The 22031-nt window shown below is 40.2% G+C and overlaps 1 protein-coding gene and 1 non-coding gene across 3 annotated transcripts in view; both read right to left on the bottom strand.

Moving 5' to 3' along the window:
- Positions 1-1763: 1763 nt before the first annotated feature.
- Positions 1764-1894, bottom strand: LOC116183624 (small nucleolar RNA SNORA24). The gene has a single exon (XR_004148286.1). It is a non-coding gene; the product is annotated as a small nucleolar RNA SNORA24 (small nucleolar RNA).
- A 2098-nt stretch (positions 1895-3992) lies between these two features.
- Positions 3993-22031, bottom strand: part of LOC110484356 (bifunctional heparan sulfate N-deacetylase/N-sulfotransferase 3) — a 51718-nt gene continuing 33679 nt past the window's right edge. For both annotated transcript variants that reach the window (XM_021554944.3, XM_021554945.3), the window contains 8 exons: positions 16424-16606; positions 14794-14890; positions 13805-13928; positions 10902-11076; positions 10376-10546; positions 9287-9396; positions 8729-8831; positions 3993-7550 (listed from right to left, as the gene is read on the bottom strand). In XM_021554944.3, coding sequence (XP_021410619.1) covers positions 7431-7550; positions 8729-8831; positions 9287-9396; positions 10376-10546; positions 10902-11076; positions 13805-13928; positions 14794-14890; positions 16424-16606 — 1083 coding nt within the window. In that variant the 3' untranslated portion in view covers positions 3993-7430. The remainder of the gene's footprint in view (positions 7551-8728; positions 8832-9286; positions 9397-10375; positions 10547-10901; positions 11077-13804; positions 13929-14793; positions 14891-16423; positions 16607-22031) is intronic.

A 22031-nucleotide genomic window follows, 5' to 3' on the forward strand; every position in this document is an offset into this window, starting at 1 on the left:
CTTTCCTATAGTTTCTAACTATTTGCAAAAATGTATTATTATTTGAAAGATATTGTGTAACAGATTGTGCCAGCACAACTGGTGTTCACTAAAACAGTACATTTAAGTATTTTGTGTAAGTATGCAATGATTCACCACCTACCAGATCTCCATCTGTTTTCTTAAGTATGGAACCCTCAGCAACTGCAAAAATCAACTCTATTTGAAGTTGTCATTTCTGCCCTGCAGCACTTACCTCTGATTCAAGCCGTACCACTTCTGGAGTGGTTCCCAGACGTGCATCAGCCACCCAAAACCAGATTCTGCCCAAAAGGTGTGTCCCCAGAACAGGCAGATTTGTAAGCAATCCCAACAAACGGGTTGGTCTAGTCTTAGTTACCAGCAGTTTTTCAAGAAAGGAACCACACTTGCAGCCAGTCATGTATCTTTATTGACTTGTTCATACATTCAAATGTTTTACATTCACACAGACACCAAAATTACAGCTGTCCACTTCCATTTTCCAGACTTCAAAAACTCACCTGCAGCTTTTGCAGCACAGGTACACTCATTGCAACAACCTTTGCAGCACTTTGAGAGCAGAGGAGCTATCCCTCAAGGTGCAACACAGCCGCTCAACTACCAAAATCAGTACTGTAATAGCTTAAAGCTTAGTGACAACCCAAAGAGAGGAGCAGCACATGATGAGATCCTAACTCTATTTTGCTGTATAGAAGCAGTCAAGGCTAATTTTAGGCACAGTACGCTGGGTTCCAGCCCCTCTTAATGAAGATCAGATGGACTGCGGAAGCTCTCATTGAAGCTCCAAATTTTAACTCTGTTTAAAAATCGAGGTAAAGACCTAGCCGAAAATTACCTTTTACTAGATCTGCTTCACATCTTACTGCTCCCAAAAGGTATCAACTGCAGATGATGAAACACATCCACCCTACCCTAACAAAAAATTAACATGTTTAGACACAGCTACTCCTAGAATTCACATGTGGAATTTAGCCCAGTCTTCTTTCAAGAGGGTTTTTCCCCTGTAAAAACAAGTCTGAGGCAGTTCAATATTTCTATGGGATACAAATAAACAGCAATCATCATCAACAGTAGGATTCTTTCCCAGAAGCTGTAAAGCTGCTCTGAAACAAAGCTGTTGATATTAATTTCCAATCTCCCTTATTCCTACAGCTGCAGATTTCTCTTAGTACTCATATACTTACGAAAAAAAGCACTCCTCTTGCCCAGGATATCCCTGAGAAATCTGTGCACTTAGATGCTTCTAATTTGGCAAGCAAAGTACTGGCAGTGTTATTTTTTATGCTAGGAATAGTGGATTATGTTTTCTGATGTCTCTACATCCAAACCAAATTCCTCCTAGTCCCATTAATGCACTTGATGACACTTTTCTGTCCCGAAAACACACAAAAGAGAAGCATGCCTTAAAACAAAACACCATGATACCTTGATTTCAAAGGACAAGTCACAGCAGAGTAATCACTAAACATAAATTATCAAATCGGTATTATTCCTGCCCCAAATCTCACCTCTGAAGAGCTTATTAGGCACAGCCAGACACATACTTTTTGGGAAGAGGATCTTTAACAACTACAGTCTCCATGCTTTCGGCTTCTGTATTCCTGCGGAATTAAAAAATAAAAATGTTTAAAAATTGGGCTGTAATAGTGTACTGGAGGGGGAAAAAGGGGAGAAACCCGAAAAACCAATCGACAAAAAAACACCCAAAAAAGGGGGAGACGGCTCACCCCACGGCAGAATCGCTTTGTTACTTGCCACAGTCAACGACTCATACCCACAGGAGGGTAAAAGTTTTGCCAATTAGCAAGGCCCTGCTCTTCCATGTCTAGGAAGGGAGTGAGCCACAGATGGCAGCTCCCATGGAGTCATGGATCTCCGCATCCCTCACCACCCCCCTCGCCGCCACGTGGCGGCCGCCATTTTCCCTCCCTCTCTCCCTCATGTGGGCCCCGGCCCCGCGCGGCCCGCTCCCACCCGTCCTCCCTGTAACGGAGCCCACGCCTTCATGGAGCCTACCTGCTACCCGTCACGCTCAGCTCCTCTGCCGCTGCGGAGGAGAAGGCGCCCGATCCGCGAGCACCGCCGGCCCCGCCGCCGCCATCGGTCCTTCACCCTCCCCGCTCCGCTCCGCGCCCCGCGCCCGCCCGCGCGGAGCCCCGGCCGCGCGCGACCCGCCTCACGCGACCCGCCTCACGCGCCGGCGGCGGGCTCCGAGCGCGGCCGGGCCCGCGCGGGGGGCGGGGCCTCGGGGCGCACGCGCACTGAGCTCGGCCGCAAGGGAAAGGCGCGGACGGGAAATGGGAGAAATAGGAGCGGTGGCTCCTTCTTCCCGAGGATACCGAGCAGTAACCCCGGGGGAAAACGGGTTAAGGCACTCTCCAGAATAAAGCGGAGAGCTTTAGCTTGATTGAGACAGCGATGCTGCTTTGTCTGTGTAGAGACACTGTGTGTGTATGCTTGGTCCAGTCATAAGTTGGCCTTAAATGCTACAATAAAACTGCTTGTTACTTGAAAACCATGGACTAAAATAAAAATCAGAGGTGGTGAAAGATGTACTAGACAAATGAAGTCATCCCTCTAGGTGAACACAGATTATTTTCCTTTTCCAGTCCATGTAAGCAACTGCATGCTGGCCAAATGTCCACACTTCAGTTTGGAGTTGTAACAGCAGAGAACAGAATATTCCTGTTGGGAGGCACCTACAAGGATCATCAGTCCAAATGCCCAGGGCCGATCAGAAGTTAAAGCCTGTTGTTAAATGCATTTTCCAAATTATTTCTAAACACTGACAGGCATGGAGTATCAATTACCTCTGCAGGGAGCCTGCTCCAGTGTCTGAACACCTTCTCATAAAGAAATGCTTCCTAATGTCAAGTCTAAATCTCTCCTAATTACTGTAACTTTCATGCCACAGCAGCTTAATGTATTATTACTAGTCATCCTCAGTCCAGGGAAGACTCAAGCTCCAAGTATCTTTTTCAGATGACCACGAATTCCTCCTCCACTCAGGTTTCCCTGCCTTCGGTTTCAGGTGTTGATCAATTCCCTGCTCCTGGGGTTTGCCCATTGCTGACTCTTGTGCTTTCTCCATCCCTGTCACCCGGAGAGACCAAAAATAACCCAAAAAAACAAAACCAAAACAAACAAAAAAACAAACAAATAACCAAAAAAGCAAAAACCAACCAAAACCCCCCAAAATCAAAAGTGTCTTTTGCCTTTGAGCTCTAGGAATTGGTGGACTGGAGGAACTGAAAAGAAACATTATATGAAAGTAGATAAATCAAAGACAGAGACCAAGAAGCTATTATTATTTGTAGCAAGGATCTCTACCCTTTTCTTATTACCAGGTACTACTTTACTGTTTTTTACGAGCTTATAGAGATGGGTATTATACAAGAAGCTTAGACTTCTTAATTTTAAATTGCATCATTTCTCTGTAATGAATGCAATATTTTGTTAATGTAGGTTTCCTATCTCCCACGCTCCTAAGCAGCTTTTACCCAGCTAGATAAGTACGATTTTGTATTCTGTTCTGAATTTATTGATAACAGTGAATTTTCCTTTGGACATTCATACCATCTTTAGAGGTTTCTCCAAAGAAATATTTTCTCATGTCTGTGTAGGCTGATGCATTGGCACAACTATTAAATCCTCAAGGCAAATTATTTGAATAAATTTTCCTTGTCATCTTAAAAATAGCAAACTCTGGAGATGTTTCTCCAGCGCATTAGCAAATGCTGGCACAAGAAATAAAAAGTAAGCAGGAAGCAAAAGCAGTAAAACAAGCAGCTGCATAAAGCAGCAATATTCACTCACAGCAAGAGTAAGCAGTATTTTTCATTTCTGAAAACATTTCATGCTGCTCCTTTGCTGCTGGACTGTGTTGTAGCTCAGCGTCAAGCTGCAATGGCTGCTAACCAACCTGGAAAAGGACAACTTCTGTGAACATCAAAGTCACTTCCACACAGCACTACATTTTCTTATCAGAGTTTATTGTTGCACTTCAAGTACCATGCCACTATCAGAATAATATCTATTTTTTATTTAAAAAAAACTCTTGAGAAACATGTTTCCAGCAATTTTCATTCAATGTGAATGACAAAGAGTATTACATCTATAAACATTGAAATATCTATTTAATTTCTTCCTGAGGAAGTTTCACATTTTTAAGCAGTGGAAAAGGATATTCTGTACAAGATGGTCTGCAAATCATCCGAACTCATTCTTTCTGCACAAGTAGAACTGGGAAAATGTCACAGTATTCTCAGGAATGTTAGCTCAAATAATTAGGTAATTTCTGATCAGGCTCTGTGTTTACACCCCCAAATGGTCAATATCTGCTCAGAACCACAGATTGTTTTTTAATGGCACTGATGGCCATATAAAGCAATCATGTTTATGCAAATGAAGATGAAACTCACAAAATCAAGCAGTTAAAGAAATTGCTTGTGCAGTTACCTACCAGGGGAACAGAAACCATGGCTGTGTTAGCAGCCACAATGAAACATCTGACTTGGACTAGCAAACAGATTTGTTGTAACAAACCTGTTTTTTCAGAGTATTAATACTGATAGAGTACTTCTGGACATCAAACACTGACTGCAGGTAAGCTGTGAACAGAAGAGGTTACACTTTGCAGGTAACTCATGTGGTATGACTTGGTTACTCAGCTGTACTCAGGTGCATCCCCTGACACACACCCAGCTGCTGTCTGCATGCTGTGCTCAGCCTCCTCCTCCGTCACCAAGCTGGCTGCCTGTTAAAAGTGCTTTTTAAAGGCTCCTGTTAAATGTAAGAACACATTTCAATAGAATAGTTCTGGAATAAAACCTCCCATGCCTTCATACCATCCTTTTACAAACAACTAATAATCCACCCAAGGTCGAGGCCATGCACGTGGAGGATTTATTGTCCCAGTACCTCATGGTGACCACAGATGGGATGTAAAATTCCCCAGGGGACAATGTGACCAATGTCACTACTCTGTCCTTGACTGCCCACTCATTCTCAATCTATCAGGGCCTTGCTTTCCCAGGGCAAGAAGACAGAGAGGGAATTCTTTAAAAAAAAGAATGAACTGGGAATGATGCTGAAGGTCATCCCTCCTGCATGTAGGAGGCAATCCATCTGTGTTCTCACCCTGGAAACATCAGGCATTTGACAGTGCCCAAGGTTTTTCCCATTCTCCTTTATTTTATAATGCTGTTTCACTGAAGAAAACAGAGTAACTGAGGCAGCAATGCACAACAGGACCTTTGTGCAATCCCTGAATTTTTAAAACATTTGAGTGATGTTACACCAGGTTGTATCAAGAGTAAAATCAATCATGACAGGATGAAAACCCCAGGTGTTTTCTCCAGTTATTCAATTTAACTGTAACAAATCTATATGGATGCTTGCAGGATGCACAAGCAGTCCGTGGCATGCAGAGTATTTGCTTTTACAGATGTTCAGAATCTAGAGTGTTTCTTTTATCAAATAAGAAGTATTTAAGACAAGTCAGCTTTTGAGACAAATCCATATGACTGAATATTTAAAGTGAAATAGAATTCTCATTCTAATAAATAATAGAAATGTTCATCTTAAAAAATGTCTACTCTAGTAGGTCCTCATCCTTAATCATGCATATTCCCTTAGCAAAAATGTGCTGCGTAAAGAATATTGTTATATACAGCAAATCTGTCTAGATTTTTTCTTTACAGGCCTATCAAAACCACATATTACATAGACAAAATCAATAAATAATAAAGATTACCAGTTAGAGGTACAGTGAGGATCTCAACATCTGTTTTCTATTTAGGGAATAACAGACTGGTTTCCATTCTAATACCTTGAAAGTTAAATTGCATGATTACATAAATGTTGTAAAACAGCACTGAGACACAGGAAGTTTTTCCACCATCTGATGCATGTTTTTAAATATTCACCCTGAAATAAATGATGAAAATGTAACAGAGCTACTGTATAAAGCCTTGCATTTAGTGCTGTGGTTCTTTTTGTTTTCACTAACCCTTCATGCCTTTAGAAAAACCCAGAGCCAAAGTTCTGTGAGGAGCATTAAGGCCACACTCAGCTGAAGTTTCCAATGATCTTCCACAACTTCTAAGCACTACTAATTAGACTTTATTTCACATCTAAACTGATGCATTGAGAGATGTATTGTTGAGAACTATCACAAGTATCCGCCTGCAAGGGCAGATATTTGTGTTTTCCCATGATTTGAGTGCAATTTTCTACCATGACTACACACCGTGTTTATTTTTGTCCCCTTTAAAGCTCATTCCTAACATCAAACATATTTAATGTATCTGGAAACAGAACTGGTATTTTCATCTGGAAATCTGTTGATTTTTGCAGCTGATGTCATCCGAAGGCTGCATAAAGATGCTACAGTTTTGATGAGGTTGCGGGGGGGGGGAAACCATAGGTTAAAGGCAAATAAATTAAGGAAAAAATAGTGGTGCAAATTAAGGCAATAAAAGTAAGGATCTGTTGCTGCTTTTTAGGAGTTTTTAATTCATGCCAGTGGAGTCACTCCTGACTTGGAGCAACGTAAGCCCAGAGTGCAGTGTTTGGATCTGGCCACTCACAGAACCAGCACTGAAAGCCTCTTCCTTGCCCTGCTCCAGTTTGGGTCACAACTGTTTAGGTCTAATACTGCAACTTGTGTGTTTCACACATCCAATAAAATTGCTGCTCAGATAATTCACATCTCAGTCAGTACAAAATCAGACATATTAACTACAAAGGCCCTTCCCGCACTGGAAGGGTTTGTTGTTACTGGATATAATGACAGGTTCTGTTTTGGCTTGTGGTTTTCTTTCTACACCTGTGGATTGCAGATGTTGCTGGGTGCATTTGTTGCCATGCACAGCTAAATGATACATGATAACTGTACTGCTCCCCAGTGTTTGCACACACTTTGGGCATTAGCAAGCTGATTCCAAAGGCAGAAATACTCTGGGCATTTTGTGTTACTTTTAATTATTTATCCTATGCAACACAATAAGCAAATCCTAAGAAAAATTGCCAGTGGTCCAACACAGGGCTACAAAACCTACATGAGACACGATACTTTAAAACTGATATATAAAAATGTGAATATTTACCACTAAATCAGATAGGTCATGTATTTCTGATGCTTATACCAGTTGTAAATAACTTCCACGTATGTGCACAGTAGTCCACAACTCCACAGGCCCAGAAATGTTTATGAGAAAGATTTGGCCCACCAGAGCTCTGAGGAACACATGTATTTTTACAATCCACATGCCAGCATATGGAAATAATTTCTATCCTTTACAGTTTTTTGAAGAGGTATATCTTACAAGACCTTCTGGTAGCTGCTGGAAAGTTCAGGTATGACAACTGAAGTGTGGAAGGAGATTTCAAAAAGCTCTTTTCCAATGCTATCTCACTTTCTGTAGCTCCTGTCTCAGCCACGATGGCAGGGGTTGTCCCAGTTTGTGGAGGAGTTTTGACAGTTCCACATTGTGATCTCTGTAGTAGCTCGAGAGAAAGGCCCTGCACTGATGGATACAAAAGAAGAGGTTTTCATTTAATAAAATGCTGTACTGCAGACGCTGTGAATTCGAGGTTTCAAAGTTGGTTTGGCCTCTGTGAAAACTTTACTTCCTTTATATTTATATTCTTTTATGCTATCTACTGCATGCAAAGAGCTGAAGTCTGAAAGGTAATTTCAAGGGAAACAAAGGTTGTCCAAAATGAACACCAAAGTCAAAGCAAAATTTGATTCTACTCTTAGTCTTGTAGATTTAGAATCACACTGAAGGTGATGGAGATACTTTTGTGATAGTGTGACTGAAATAATAGCTACTAAAATAGCTTTGTATGTAGACTTCTATCAGCTAGCAACTCCCATTTTGAGAACTATTTAGAGTTGAAAAAGACAAGAGTTTGCACACACACAGTCTTATCTCAGACCAAAATCCTTTTCACCCAATGGTTTTGTATCAGTATGACTCTACTGAGGTCAAGTTATTTATAATTTAAGTACTGTGAGGAATAAGTCCTTGGTACATTAATTCTTACTGGTGTTCAAACTATAGGCTTTTATATGCATTTTAGGTAGGCTAAACGAAATGGCAATGCAAGACAGAATCAACATGAAAGCTACAGCTAGAATAGGAGACTGAAATACCCTTGGGTACAGGCTGCAGCATTTAATCTGACTGAAATTTCCCCATTTGTGCATTTGTCTGGGGAAGGTATTTTTAAAATTCATAGAAACAGAATCTAACCTCTCTTAAAACTGGATTATGAGAGTGCCTGCACTACCTGTCACAGTCTAACTTGTCTCATAGACAAGGGCCCACATAAATACACCTGTCTGATCATGACTGAGGAGAAACTTGCACTGAGGAACTTCTGCTGCTTAAGTCCATAAGGTAAAGGGGACAGGACTTCAGGAGCAGCACATTTGGTTTCTTAAGGGGTGCCAAGTTTTAGGATTTGTGGGGGTTTTCACTGTTATTTTTTAATGACTTAATCTTCACATTTGAAATAAAGAACTGAATGTCTATGCAGCCCATAGCCATCTTAAACATCTCCTTTGTAGGGAGAAGTAACTCCCTACTCCAAATAAGTAACTCCTACTTAATTTTGTCTTCTCTCCCTTGTCATGACTTTGCCTTGTGTCATGTCCTGTATGTGCCAACTAAATTCTTGTACAATGCCAATGGTTTACCTCAGAATCCATAGGGGGGTATTTTCTGCCTTTGCTCTTTCCAAGACACTTGGTTTTTCCTTCTTCCAAGAGCTGACACCAGAATCCTTTATGAGAATCGAACCTGAAACAAACATTGTGCAGTGTAAAATTTGTGTGCAACCAAATCTAGGAGTCAGACTCCAAAGGAGTGGGTGTTACATTCCTGACTGCTATAACTGAATCTGCTTTTCAGCTAATGCCAAAAATAAAGAAAAATTATTCTATTTGCTTCATGTTTCTGCATATCAGCATTCCATATTCCACTTATGGAAGTAAAATTAATTTTGATCCGTTCAAAATTCATATGCAATTCTCACAAAGCAGCACTTTATCTGTCAGAGCTCTACTTCTGTAACAGCCAAGTGGCTCAGTGAATGATTCACAGAAAATTTAACCCCAAATTGTGCTCTGAACAATTCACCCTACCAACAGCTCAGAGAACTATGAAGGGCTTTATTCTGCAGTGGGCTGACTTAAAGACTAGCTGGTATTTTTGGAATGTAGGAATGTGTGAAAATGATGAACTGATTAACTCACGTTAGGGCTTCAGAGTAATTATAATGAGGAGAGACTCCCAGAAACTTCTGTACTTCATCCATTACTGTAGATGGGTCAGTTCTCAACTGCTGTCCATCAATAATTAGCAACTACAACAGAAAATAAATGGAGTTTTAACTTGAAATTCATTATTTCAGGCTTGCAACTGAAACTTTCACCTCTGTAAAATTCCATCATATGGAGAGTACTGCCCCAGGAAACAATGATAGGCCCAGTCTCAATTGCGATCATCATTAATGGCCTGGGAGCAGGGTAAATAGCATCTTAATTAAATCTGAAATTTTATTGCATTGGAAGCTGTTATGACAACAGAGAAATAGCAGTGAAGGATCTAGAAAGATAAGAAATACTGGCAGGATATTGAGAGAGATTGGCCCAGCCAAAAAAAAAAAATTATAATTAATGGCTACTACTTTTCCAGATAAAACATAAGGCCATCAGGGCTGATTCTTCACTATCACTGTGGGACATAAAATCTGGCAAAAATCTGCATGACAATGATGCATATTATTCATTATTCATGGGTTACTTGTGGAGAAAAGCTAATGAAAACATAATGAGGAAGATTTCATTCAAGAGTCAGGATATATTACAGCACTGTGCATCTCATGAAGGTTGGCTGAAAAGAGAGTATGTGGAGAATAACAGCAGCTAGATGCATTGGAGCTTCCTTGGCACACTCCAGGGAAACAGAAGGTGCAGACTCCAGCCAACTTGCCTCAGCTACAAGACTCCTGGATAAACAGAAGGTTGGGATGGCAGCCAATCTCCCTCTAACTGTTGGGTGGGGAGCAGTGCCAGACACGCTGCCAATGTCACAAAATTCCATTCCAGAAATAAATCCTCAAGGAGATAGTGATCATGTGATAGTATCTGTCTGGTCTGCTGTTATCACATGATATTCAGGGCTTAGGATGTGCACCTTGCATGGGGCCAAAGGAGGGTAATGATTTGTAAGATATCCCTGAGATCAGCAGTCAGTAGGCAAGACTTTAACAAAGGTAAACTTTTAGGACGGTATATATACATATATATCTGTAGGATGATGATGTCAAGAGTTTTGTTTACCTGGTAAGGTGGGAAGTAAGTGAGCCATCTTTCAATGTGGGTAGCATACCATCCAGGTGCCAGGCATCTCTTCTGGAGAGCTCTGAGCTCAGAGGGGGCTCGAGGGCCAGCTGTAATCACCTGATAGAAGCTGAATTTCAGAGCTGCGGGGTCTTCGTGGGATCGCTGATGCTGTAAAAGGAGTGACATTGATGGAATTTCACAGACCACAAAAGCTGGGGAAACAAGGCAAAATTGATGCTCTTACTGACAAAAGTTTCTTAGCCTATCCTGTATTTTGAGCATGAACTAGATAACTGTGTCTATATACTAGTTTCTGTATGTGCTGATTACATTAATTAAGTAATCATTTTTAGATAACTTGAAAAAATGGTTACTGGTATTTTAACCCTTAAAATATGAGAGATAGCCCATGGGTGATCACAGATGGTCACTGAGTATACGGATATATCCTGAGAGGATATACAGAGAGGATTCAGGGTGGAAACCTGGCCTGGTGCCTGCCCATGTTCTCCCAAATGCATACCTGGTACCAGGAGTACGCGCGGTCGGACGGGTCGATGAGGATGGTGATGATCTTGGCCTTGGGGATGAGGGAAGCCACTCTCTTGGGAGCTTCCTCAGAATGGAAATAGTTGGCACTTTTCTCAAAGAGGAAGTCAGTGGTGACATTAGAAGGAGTTGGAAAGAAATCCATGTACCTGGGAAAGCAACATCAGTCTCAGAACTACTTAAAAATCACACAAAGGCTGATAAATCTGTTAAGCATACTTTATTCTAGAGTACTCAATTAAAATAAAAGCCTAAATGGAAAAAAAAAAAAAAAAAAAGAAAGCAAACCAAAGCTTACATTGTATCTTTGATCTTATTTTACTTGGTACTAGCTTGCTTCTCACTACATGTAACTAGACATTGCAGCTTTTTTTTTTTTACAGTATTATGTATTTTAAAATCAACAAGTTCCCACTTTTCAGTCAGAACAAACTGCTGAAGTCCAAAGTAGAAACTGAGTTCTCCAAATTTAGCCTTTTGCTGACACCAATTGAAGTGCAATACTTAGTATCAACCAGAATTGCTTTCACTGAGAAGAGGCTGTTTATATGGGGAAGATGCACTGAAGCAATCTCCCACAGACTCATCAGGTTTCTGAGCAGTGACAAAATTAGCTTATTTTTCTGTGAGTCACATTTTTGGGGAAAATTGCTTTGTAGTTGTTTCAGGTTTTTTTGCGAGCTTTCCACATCCATTATGAAGTTGTAGTTAAATTCCTGCAATTGCTGTCATATAAGAACTTCTCTATCCCTGGCTCTCAGACCACTTTTTGTTATTGCTGGGGAAAACAATAAATAGGAAATTTTGGCCCTCTTGACTTTTCAGTTAACCTGTATTGAGAAAACAAATGTTATTTAAACAGCCTCTTCTGAAGACCATCCTTAAGGACCAAGATTTCTTCCAGTGCTTAGACTTTTCTCTATTCATACGAATGAACTACTTCCAATACAAATGATGTGCGCTTGTTGGCTTTGAAATTGTAACCACTGAAGTCAATGGGCTTTTATCTCCCAGAAGTGTTCGGGCTGATTTGATGAGAATGATGAAGCTGAGAAGGCATTAGAGGAACTTGTCCATGAAATCTGTAACAAAACTTACATAAAGAAATGCAGGACTGGTCTGTTTAGACTTCTGCATTTCAACAACAGCAAGATCAGTTCTCATCTTACTATTCTGTCATGTCTGCTGGAAGCCTACAATTTACATCTACGCTGCTTTCAAAAGGGCAATACTGAGGTTCTGAGGGCTAAAATAACCCTCTTCTGCTTCTATATTTGGCCCTGCTCTAAATCCAACCTTGGACAAAGACTACAAGTCAGCTCAGGGATAAAGCCCCATCTCCATAAATGCAAACAAAATTGAACTGATTGCTATTTGTGATTCTTACAGGAATCCCAGCCAATTATTGGACTAATGAGGAGAGCCCTTGTATCTGATTACAAAGTGGCAAGCTCATTACAAGCCAGCATTAAAACACACTATCAGACTAGCCAGTCTGAGAGATCTGCCTGGCAGACAGAATACAAATCAAAGAATTAGGCAAGTACACCAACACAGAGTTCTGAGGATCTGAGACTTAAGTGTGGGAACCTGGCAGGGGTGGTGGGGCAGAGAGTGGGTGCTGTGGTGAGAACCTGTCAAGGTTTAGACAGGCTGACCGCTGTGAGCTTTACGCACCAGCACCACATTAAGATGAAGGTAATCCGACACGTGTGTGGCAGCCACATTGTACCTGCCCCCTAGGGAAGCAGATAAGGCAGGAGGAAAGAGAGAAGCAGCACAGTAGTTTTTCAGCAACATGAAAACATGGATTTTGTGGAAGAACGGGCTGGCTTTCGGCTGCTCCATCAGCATGGAGCTGCTCTGCTTTGCCTGCATGTGCTCCTCACTGACTGCAAACGCCTCAGCAGCAATTTCCCACTGCCAGTCATTCATCCAGCACCTCTCCACTGGCACAAGGGCTGACTCACCGCCCTTCCCAGCGAGGATGTGCCGCAGCAATTACGACTCTGGGAAAACGAGTGGCGTGCAAACAGATTGGATCTGATGGGTCTGCACTGAGACCACAGAACAGCGTTCACCCCGTTCATTTTATGGATGAATACAAAGTCAAAGGCAATAAAAGTATTCCCCCTTAAACTGGGGGCAAAAGGAAGAAACAAGACAAGAAATCAATAATCCTTCAGTGGTGCTCCCCAGCCACTACAGCATGTCACCAGCTTTCATGCTGCAGTGCTTTACAGCACAGCACTTTGGGAGAACAGAGGAATCAGGAGTGACCTTCAGGTGCAGCTGTGCCTGGTGACTCCCAGGGAGACACAGTGAAGGTGGCAGCAGGGACACAGGCTCTGTCTCAGCACCACTTACTGACCCACACAGACACATTCTCCTAATTACCTGATCTTTAAAGAACATTTAGAGAGGCTTTCCCTGCCCCCATTTTTTATTATTTATATTATTGCTACCGCTATATCCTATTTAAAGGAAGAAATTACTCTTACTGATAGTATCTTTATTTTTCTCTTAAGAAATAAGATTTTCAACAAGAACATAACTTTTGTGTCCATATATCCAACTACCAACCATTACTGTCCCACTTTCAAAGGTATGTGTAACAAGAAATACATCATTTTGTTACTGCTCTGCACATATCCTTATCTGGATATTTACAAGAAAGCCTCACAAAAGTTAGTGCATTTAAGATATTCTGTAGTAAGCTCATTATTCACTTGCATTTATTTCTCATTTCAGAGAGACACCAAAGGTTATTTCTTATCTCACTTTACATATGTACAGTTCCCATTACCAACAGTAATGTAATTTTTCTATTGTTCACAATATATAAACTTTTATATTTATACTAATAACCCATCTTACCAATCAATCCCCCTGTGGTAGTTATTTCTATTAAAGAACTGTACCTCCTCAAAGGTTTTTGGGCTGGGGGAGTTACTAATGATGGAAGGATGCATGATCAGGAACAAATACAAGGCTGTAGTACCTGCAAATAGGATAAAAGTCCAAGATTTAAAAAAAAACAAAACACACACACACACATATATTTTTGGAGGGGTCATAGCTGCAGATGGGACTAAATCAGTATTATTCCATTTCAATTCACTGAGGGGATGTTGATTTATATCACTTAAGATCCTGCACTTCCTGAGCTTTTGGAATTAGGACGTTAGAAGAACTGCAACCAGTTAATACAGAAAACTGGAGTACCAGTGTTGAAATCTGTTTTTCCAACTTAAAATAGCCACATTTAAAAAAATAATGATTTATGTATATGAGACTGTCACAAAAATAGTTTTTAAATGTTGCATTCAGCAGCTTTTGGGGATTGGTGAAGATGAAAGGAATTTCACAATTCTCTGATTACAGGGAAAAAAAATAACCATTGAGTACATTTATAAGCTAGAGCAATCTTGTAATGAAAACTGTCCATTAGGAACTTCTTGACTTGAAAAAAATACCAAGAAACAACAAGATTCTATAAACAAGACACATGCAAAAATTTGCAATTCAGAATGCAACCCATTTGAAAGATGTTTCTGTCCTGTCCTTTTTCTTCTTCCACTTTGACAAGAGCTTGTCTGTTTTGTTCACCTCTTCTTCAAAGTTTACTCATTTTGATATAAAGCCCAAAAAAACCTGACACACTCCTGAACCCTGCATTTTCAATGTATACTGACTGCTGTTGTAACTCACATGATTAAGCTATATTTGCATGGTATCCGAAAATAAAGAAATGCTGTTGGATGATCAAGATCTCTACACAGCAGCCTGAGTCAGCACTGGTTAAACTGTTTTACTTATTTGAACTTACACACAGCCTATCTTGTTGGAATAAAAGAAAATCTCACCAGTCTTCTGGGGTCCTACAACCAAGAATTTTGGTAACCGATCACAGGTTTTTTCCTTAGACCAGATATCTTTGTGCCGTTTGTCATCACAGGGGTTCTAAAACAGAGAAAAAAACCTCAGAATTTCATTGGCAATCACACTTGAAAAGGTTCTTAAATTACCCTTATATATAAATTACCTAGTTTTTGCCCATGTATAAATATTCTTACCAGAAATTATTATTTTTACTTATGACTGAAAACCAATGCATTCCAGAACTATTCCAGCAATTCAGAATGGTATTTCCAATGTGACCAGGTCAGAACCTGATTTGCTGAAGTGTCTGGAATTTTTTTTAAGGAAGCATGTTGAAGAAATATATCCTACACATATACAGTTGCCCCATTCCTGTAACAGCTATCACACTACATATGCTACATTTTAAAACTAAAAGAGTAAGTCAATTATGATTTAAGGCTTTCTATTCACAAATACATATTCTGATCTTCCAATACAAATCAGTACCTAATATTAATCTTTAATCTTCGCTGCTTCACAATTGAATTGGTTCAAATTTGTTCTGGAAATGTTACTCACAAAGAACTTTTGACATTGTTTGGCAATACTGCACTGAGATGAAGAGAATTATCTTCACGTACCCCTCTGAGGCTTAAGAATATATACCTGTATTCAAAATCACATCAATTATGGACAAAACACACCACATACAGTATGTCTTAGTCACTGTAACTGAAAAATGTGTTTTCTAAGTAATCATAATTTTTCAAGTAACTTGGCTACAGGCTAATTTTCATTTTTAAAATTATTGTCTCTTAGTGTTATGCAAAATCCTTGACATTCTCCCCTCAAGTTCAATGTTTTATTCAAAACCAGCATGAATTTCAAGATGCATATTTAAGTACAAATTTGCAATCTCAGACCCTAAGTTGGCAATTCCATATTCAACGCCGGAAAACATTTTAGTAAGAAAGCTTAAATACATTTTTATGTTTGATTTAGTAAAGTTTTCTCCTTAGAGTATTTCCACCAAGCCACCTTAGTAAGATTTTATTTGGGTTAATATTATCACTGTCAGGACTCAAGTATCTACAGCTTCTTGGCAAACTTCCTCCTTCGGCAGCTCCCAGCCTACTGTGAATAACTTCTGATGTATCTCATCTACTTCCACTTGGCTAATTAGGGTATCCATGGTATTAATGCTCTTTTCTCTTTTTGGATGCCCTCTTCTCCTTACATGCTTGGAGAAAAACTAATTTCTTTAACTGCTAGAAGATGCATATAAATCTGTCTGTCAAATGCTTTGTTCCTGTTAGCTCCAAAAGGAGAAGAGAAATAGCACAACATGCACTTGCCTGCGTTTCCCCACATTTTTAAAGGCAAGTAGTGACACAAATAAAAAAAAAATTAAAGATAATTTTAATTACACATCCTAACGTATATATATTTCACAGCCTTTTACAAGTGACAGGAACCACAATCACATCCTGAAGCTTCAGATGCCTGTTCTATGGAACTAATTTAAAAATATACTGTAAGATACAGATATATTTCTCTACAAGAAACTGAAAAAAAAATTAAAAAAAGAAACCATCAAGACAATTTTTCTCTGATCTCTTGCTCAGCCTTCACCTGCCAGAGAGGGTCTTTCTGCTCAGGGAATAGCTCAAAATACTTGTGAGCCAGCTGGACTGGGGGAAGGGTTTGCAGTTTCAGGTTTGTCCAGGTACGAACGAAGTTGGCCAGATTCACAAAGGTGTACAAGCCCAGGCGGTCGTTCCCGTAATTAGACAAGTGTGTCATGAAGATGCTGATCTGTGGGAGACAAAAGGAAGAGCACACCTCGAGTCCTTGCATCACTAGATGGCAGTGCAGCCCCAGGTAATGTAAACATCATTTGCATTTTGCTCTTAGAGCAGCAAGCCTTGGATCACATTCACAGAGCCCTGGCCCCTCACTGAATTACATCCTTCTGCTCAAGTTGACTCAATGCAAGCAATGAGGAAAACCCAGGGAACAGGCAACACTGACAGGACCTTCATGTGCACTTACTTCATGGGATACAGCAAAAACAATGCCCACTGCTTTACTTTAAGAGGAATACAAATGCAATGTTAAAAACATAATTTCTGTTTTCATGGAAGAGTAAAGAAGCAACAGATCAGGGAAGCAGCTGAGCTCTATTGCTGTGACTTTAATCTTATGGCTGCAGGTCTAAGTTTTCTACAGCGCTCATCTCTTCTACAAAGGTATTCCGCAAGCACTGGCCTGACACACAAAACAGTCAAAAATCTGAAACCTGAGTACTTTGAAGTTACTGTGCATGGAATATTCCCAAACAAAAGACACCAGAGTTATAAGGCTGCTGGTATTTTACTCTCCCAGTATCTGACTATGAAGGTGATAGCCAGATACACCCTGCCACTTCAGCCCTTGCTCCAACTGCACTCCCAATGGGAGCAATGCTTCTGTGAAGGTATCTCACAGGAAGGGTATTTTTGGATACACCTAAACTGAGCTGATGAACAGAGCAGGAATGCACAGACTGCAAGGATGGGCTCTCAGGGACTGAGGAAGGGCTGCAGACAGAACCCTGTTTTCTACAGTGATTCCTTTCCAAGGTAATTTTTTACTAAAGCAACAGTTTACTCTTACACTGAAATCTGCAAAGCCTCGCCTCTCCACCAGTGATTTCTTTCTTCAAGTTCTTTTTAAAGTAGAACTCTCCCAGGCGATAAACTCGCCAGACTAATTTCCAATAAAAAATTAGAAACATGACTCTTCATAAATAAATCTGCTAATGCTATGAATAAGAAATTTCTATTTAAAGTAAAGTAAAATCTGATGTAAGCCACTTCAAAAAAAGAAAAGCTTATAATGGTCATAATGCTGAAATTAGTTCAGGAACTGAAATTAATCTTTTGTAAAGGAAATCCAGTCCTTAGGTTAAAGAAAGAAAAGAAAATAATGAAAATCTGGTATTTACAGTAATATCAGAAGATACACACTCCTAAATCACTAGGAGATGATCTTTCTTTGTGGGTAGGACTGAGAGTGAAAACCCCTTCCCTTTAGGCACCTTTTCAAGTTTCCTTTTTCATTTCAGTTCTCAAAGCAGGAACAGAGCAGCCACAGGACTACGGTGTTCTCACTAAAGTCACAACCAGCAGGTTTCCATAAAAAAGGTTAACCTGCTTTCCTGACAGCCCCTTTATTTCCTACACATGGGCTGACCTCTGACATTTTTAATGTCAATTCACCTCCTGGCAACTCCTTACCTGCCAACAGCTACTGCACTGCTATGAAAGAAAAAGCAAGAGAAGTTGAAAAGATTGCTAGTTCACAGAAAATAGAATTATTCTTTCCCTGAAGAGAGTATCACTGTAATCACGGAATGTCAGTACAGGCTGAGAAATTGACTGGACATATCATTATAAATAATTGCCAGCATATAAAACTGTGCCAGTGAAGGGGAATAATTACCAGAGACCTAAGCTCCCATTTTAGTTATATTTTTTTAAGTAAAATACTTCATGGTTAATTATTTACAGCACAAAGATGATCAAATACTGGTTTGAAAACTTAAATGGCTGAATCTTGTAAAGAAATCCGTAGTTAGCCAGGCAGATACATGACCTAATACATGACTTTACATTGTAGAAAAAGACTTTTCTAGATGGCATCATAAATATCACAGATCAGCTGAGAGGAATGGTGGACCACTCCCCACTTCCCTATGCAGAAGGATGGGAACACACATTAATCCCCTTCCATCTGCAGGTGGTGCCATACTGGGTTTATGATGCTTTAATTTCCTCTATCATACCACATCCTGAGTCATTCAAACAAGTTCTAATTAACAAGAATCGTTATTCTTTCTCTGCAGCTAATAGCATGCTATGCTTCTAAAGATTTACTCTCTTGGAACCACTAATCAAGGAGCTCTAAAAGGAATCCTTTGTGGCCATGTCCCAAGGCCAGACCTAGTAAATAACACTATTTGTTCAAAAATCTTCCACCTCTGGGAAATGCTGTAAAATACAAACAGAACTTAATATATTTCTTTATTCCTTCTTCAACAGGGAAGCAGCTGTGAATAGATTTATATTTACTCTAACAAGCATTTTAACCTCCTTTTCAGATAAAAAGAGCTTATTTGATTTTATTATTTCCAGCACTTTTCTCAAATAATTTCTTTCAGGCACCTCAGCATTTTTTTTATTTCAGTGCAGAAGGATCACTCTTTTTTAGCTGTTCCTCATAAACAAACCATCATCTTGGTTGCACTTCAATGCACAGTCTCCACAGGATTTAATACCCTTCACGAGGGAACTGAAATGGAATGCAGACAGATTTAAAATGATGGCTTGGGACTAAATGTGGCCTCTGGGCAGCAGCTCCTTTCCTGCTCTCACACATTTTCAGATCAGAACTGCAAAGGTACTCTCCTGTGCCCTGCCTTCTCCTTCCAGCTTCTCTTCAGGATTTTCTTGTTCCTCAGAGTGAAAGGACAGAGATATAGGTTACATTTGCTCTCTTTCCCCAGTCCTGATTTTATTTAGGATTCTGACTGGTACTGCAGAAATACAGGGAAATGAGAACAAGCACTCAGGAGAAAATCCTTATCTTTTTGACAGCTCATTCTATACTGTGTATTTCCTTACTACAACATATCCCAGTTAGAGGCAACAGCTTTTAGGTCAACAAACTGGTGTTGAGACCAAGAAGGAGCTGCTGCTGTTAAATCATGTCTCAGGAAAAGATAAACCAGCATGATCTAATTTATGTATCAAGAACAGAGAGATGCTGGACAAACAACTTGCACAGAATGAAACAATGCAACAAGCTACTCAACTTGTAGTGACGGATGTTAATTAGCTGGGTATTTTAAAAAATACTGATCACTACAAAATCAAGATTTATTAGGATGCTGCACCTATTGAAATTGTACAACAAGGACACTACTCAAACTTAGCTTCTGGAGTCATGGTAAGAGCTGACAAAACAGAGGTGCCCAACTCCCAAAGGAATGATATTACCACTCCCAAGAGTGACTAGCCCTTCCTAGGGCTCCTGGCTTCTTCCCCTGGAGTCAGGGGGTCTCTCTTAAGCTGCCAGGATCAGACCCCAGAGCAGAGAGGACTTTTTTCAGACATCAACTGCAGCAGCATGGGAAGTGGAGGGAAGTCTGAGAGTTGCAGGACACTGATAATCTTGAAGAGTTTAATTATTTTGTCATTTCAAATCTAGAACTAGAAGAGTTGGTATAGGAAACTAGTGAGCACATTACATACTAGGCACTTATTTTTTTACCATATATAAATCTATTACAGGCAATTCCAACTTGAATAAATTCCTACTAATAAACCAGTCATCAAAGTACTTTAGTCACAGGCACTATGTCACCCTCCCATCTGTGCAACAACATTACAAGATAGTATTGAGGCCTCCCAACCCAATGAAGTTATGCACAACCCTTCAAAATGAAGTTAAATTATGATTGACAATTAATTCTGTGGTCTTGGCCAGGCACTCACAGCAGATGCATTACCAGTTTGGAATATTGCTGCTTTTCTAGCTACTGAGCACATGCTTACAGGCCATGAGAGTACATCCAACTCTCAGAACACCTATATTCCAATTAATTTGGCATTGTGCACACTCTGTTTGCAGTCCTGCTATTGTTTCCAAGTTATTCCAAACCATTTAGTTTCAGCTATTCAGAGACTCAGTAACAGCAGATTTTGGCCCATTTGACTGCAGAAGTGATGGAATAACAAATCAGAGCAGAGCCTATATGGAATAAGTATTTTTAATAGCTGAAAGAGTCCTTTCAGACCTGGATGCTTGCAGAAAAGCTGTATTCAATTCCACCACGGAGATTCCAGCTTGCAACTCCTTTTTTAGCCCTGAGCTTGTCCTGCTGTTTTCACAGCTGCCACGGACCTGTCCTCTGCATTTACATAGTGGTGTCTCCACCATAAATACAATGGAGCCAGGGAAGACTTATGAGCTCAAACAAAATCATGTATTTGATGTAGTTCTGAATTGTTGATCACACAGTCAGGAACCTCAAGTTTATTTTCTGCTGCTGCTCATTCCCCTTCTCACTCAGTAGTGGTAGTACTGTTCAAAAGACTTGCTTCACTCTAAACCACTGGCACAAAGCTTTCCATTCAAGAATTTTAAGGATCACAGAAGAGTAAAGATTTCTGATTGCCACAGTTTCAATGCATTTCCTGCCCACTCTTACAAGGAATCAACTCTAAAGAGAGAGCTATTCCTGTCAGTTCCACAGCCTCTCCACACTGCCTATTCACATAGGAATTTCTTTTGGTTTTTTCTTTCCATTCCACCCACAAAATACCAGACTCTGTTTGGCTTTTATGGATGGGTTTTGAAGAACAGATAGGAAGGCAAAGAATACTTGTGCTCTGCAGTCAGTCAAAATGCTTGGCCAAACTGATTTCTCCTCTTCCCCTAACTCATGGCAACTATTGCTGGAGTTACAGGCATGATGAGGACAGGGAAGAAATGCCTTTCTCACCCATGAAATGGGGCAAGCCTTTCAAACGGAACCACTTTCCTGAACCACTTTCTCACACTCAGTACAGTTAAATACGAGGTTGTGCCAAGCAAGATGGACAGAAAGGGAATATCTGAGTCTGAATGTCTTTGATTTTGATTTTCTTCTGTAATGCCAGTTCAGGGTCACATTAAGATACAGCAAGTTCTGCTGATGCTCATACAAATCCTCTCATTTTCAGTGCTGAAGGAGATAATTTCTCCCTTGCTGCAAGTCAATTAGCTTAATAACAGCTCTACTCACTACAACCGGGGAGAGGTAAAAATTAGAAGAAAATAATACTTAGAAATGAATGCACACAAAGACTACAATTATTCTGAGATCAGTCAATGTGCCTAAAGCATTAACAGCCTTTCCTCTTCATCAGCACTGCTGTAACCATGTCAAGAGCACACAGCTGGCTACACATTAGTTTCATTGTTGGGCTGTCAACCATTTGAAGGCTTTCACCAAATTCCTCTCCACAGGGCATTTTCCCTTTTCTTTCCATCTGCAGACACACAGTACTTTGCAAGGAAGTGCACGTAAGCGCACATAATGCAATTGTTGCATTCTGTTTGTTTTTCTTAGGGGCAGAAATGGTTAAGAAAAATTTCATGAACTGTTGGTTACCCTTCAACATTTATCTCATAGGACAGAAAAGCTCCACATCTG

Source organism: Lonchura striata, chromosome 4, assembly GCF_050655825.1.
Source record: "Lonchura striata isolate lonStrDom1 chromosome 4, ASM5065582v1, whole genome shotgun sequence".
NCBI lineage: Eukaryota > Metazoa > Chordata > Aves > Passeriformes > Estrildidae > Lonchura > Lonchura striata.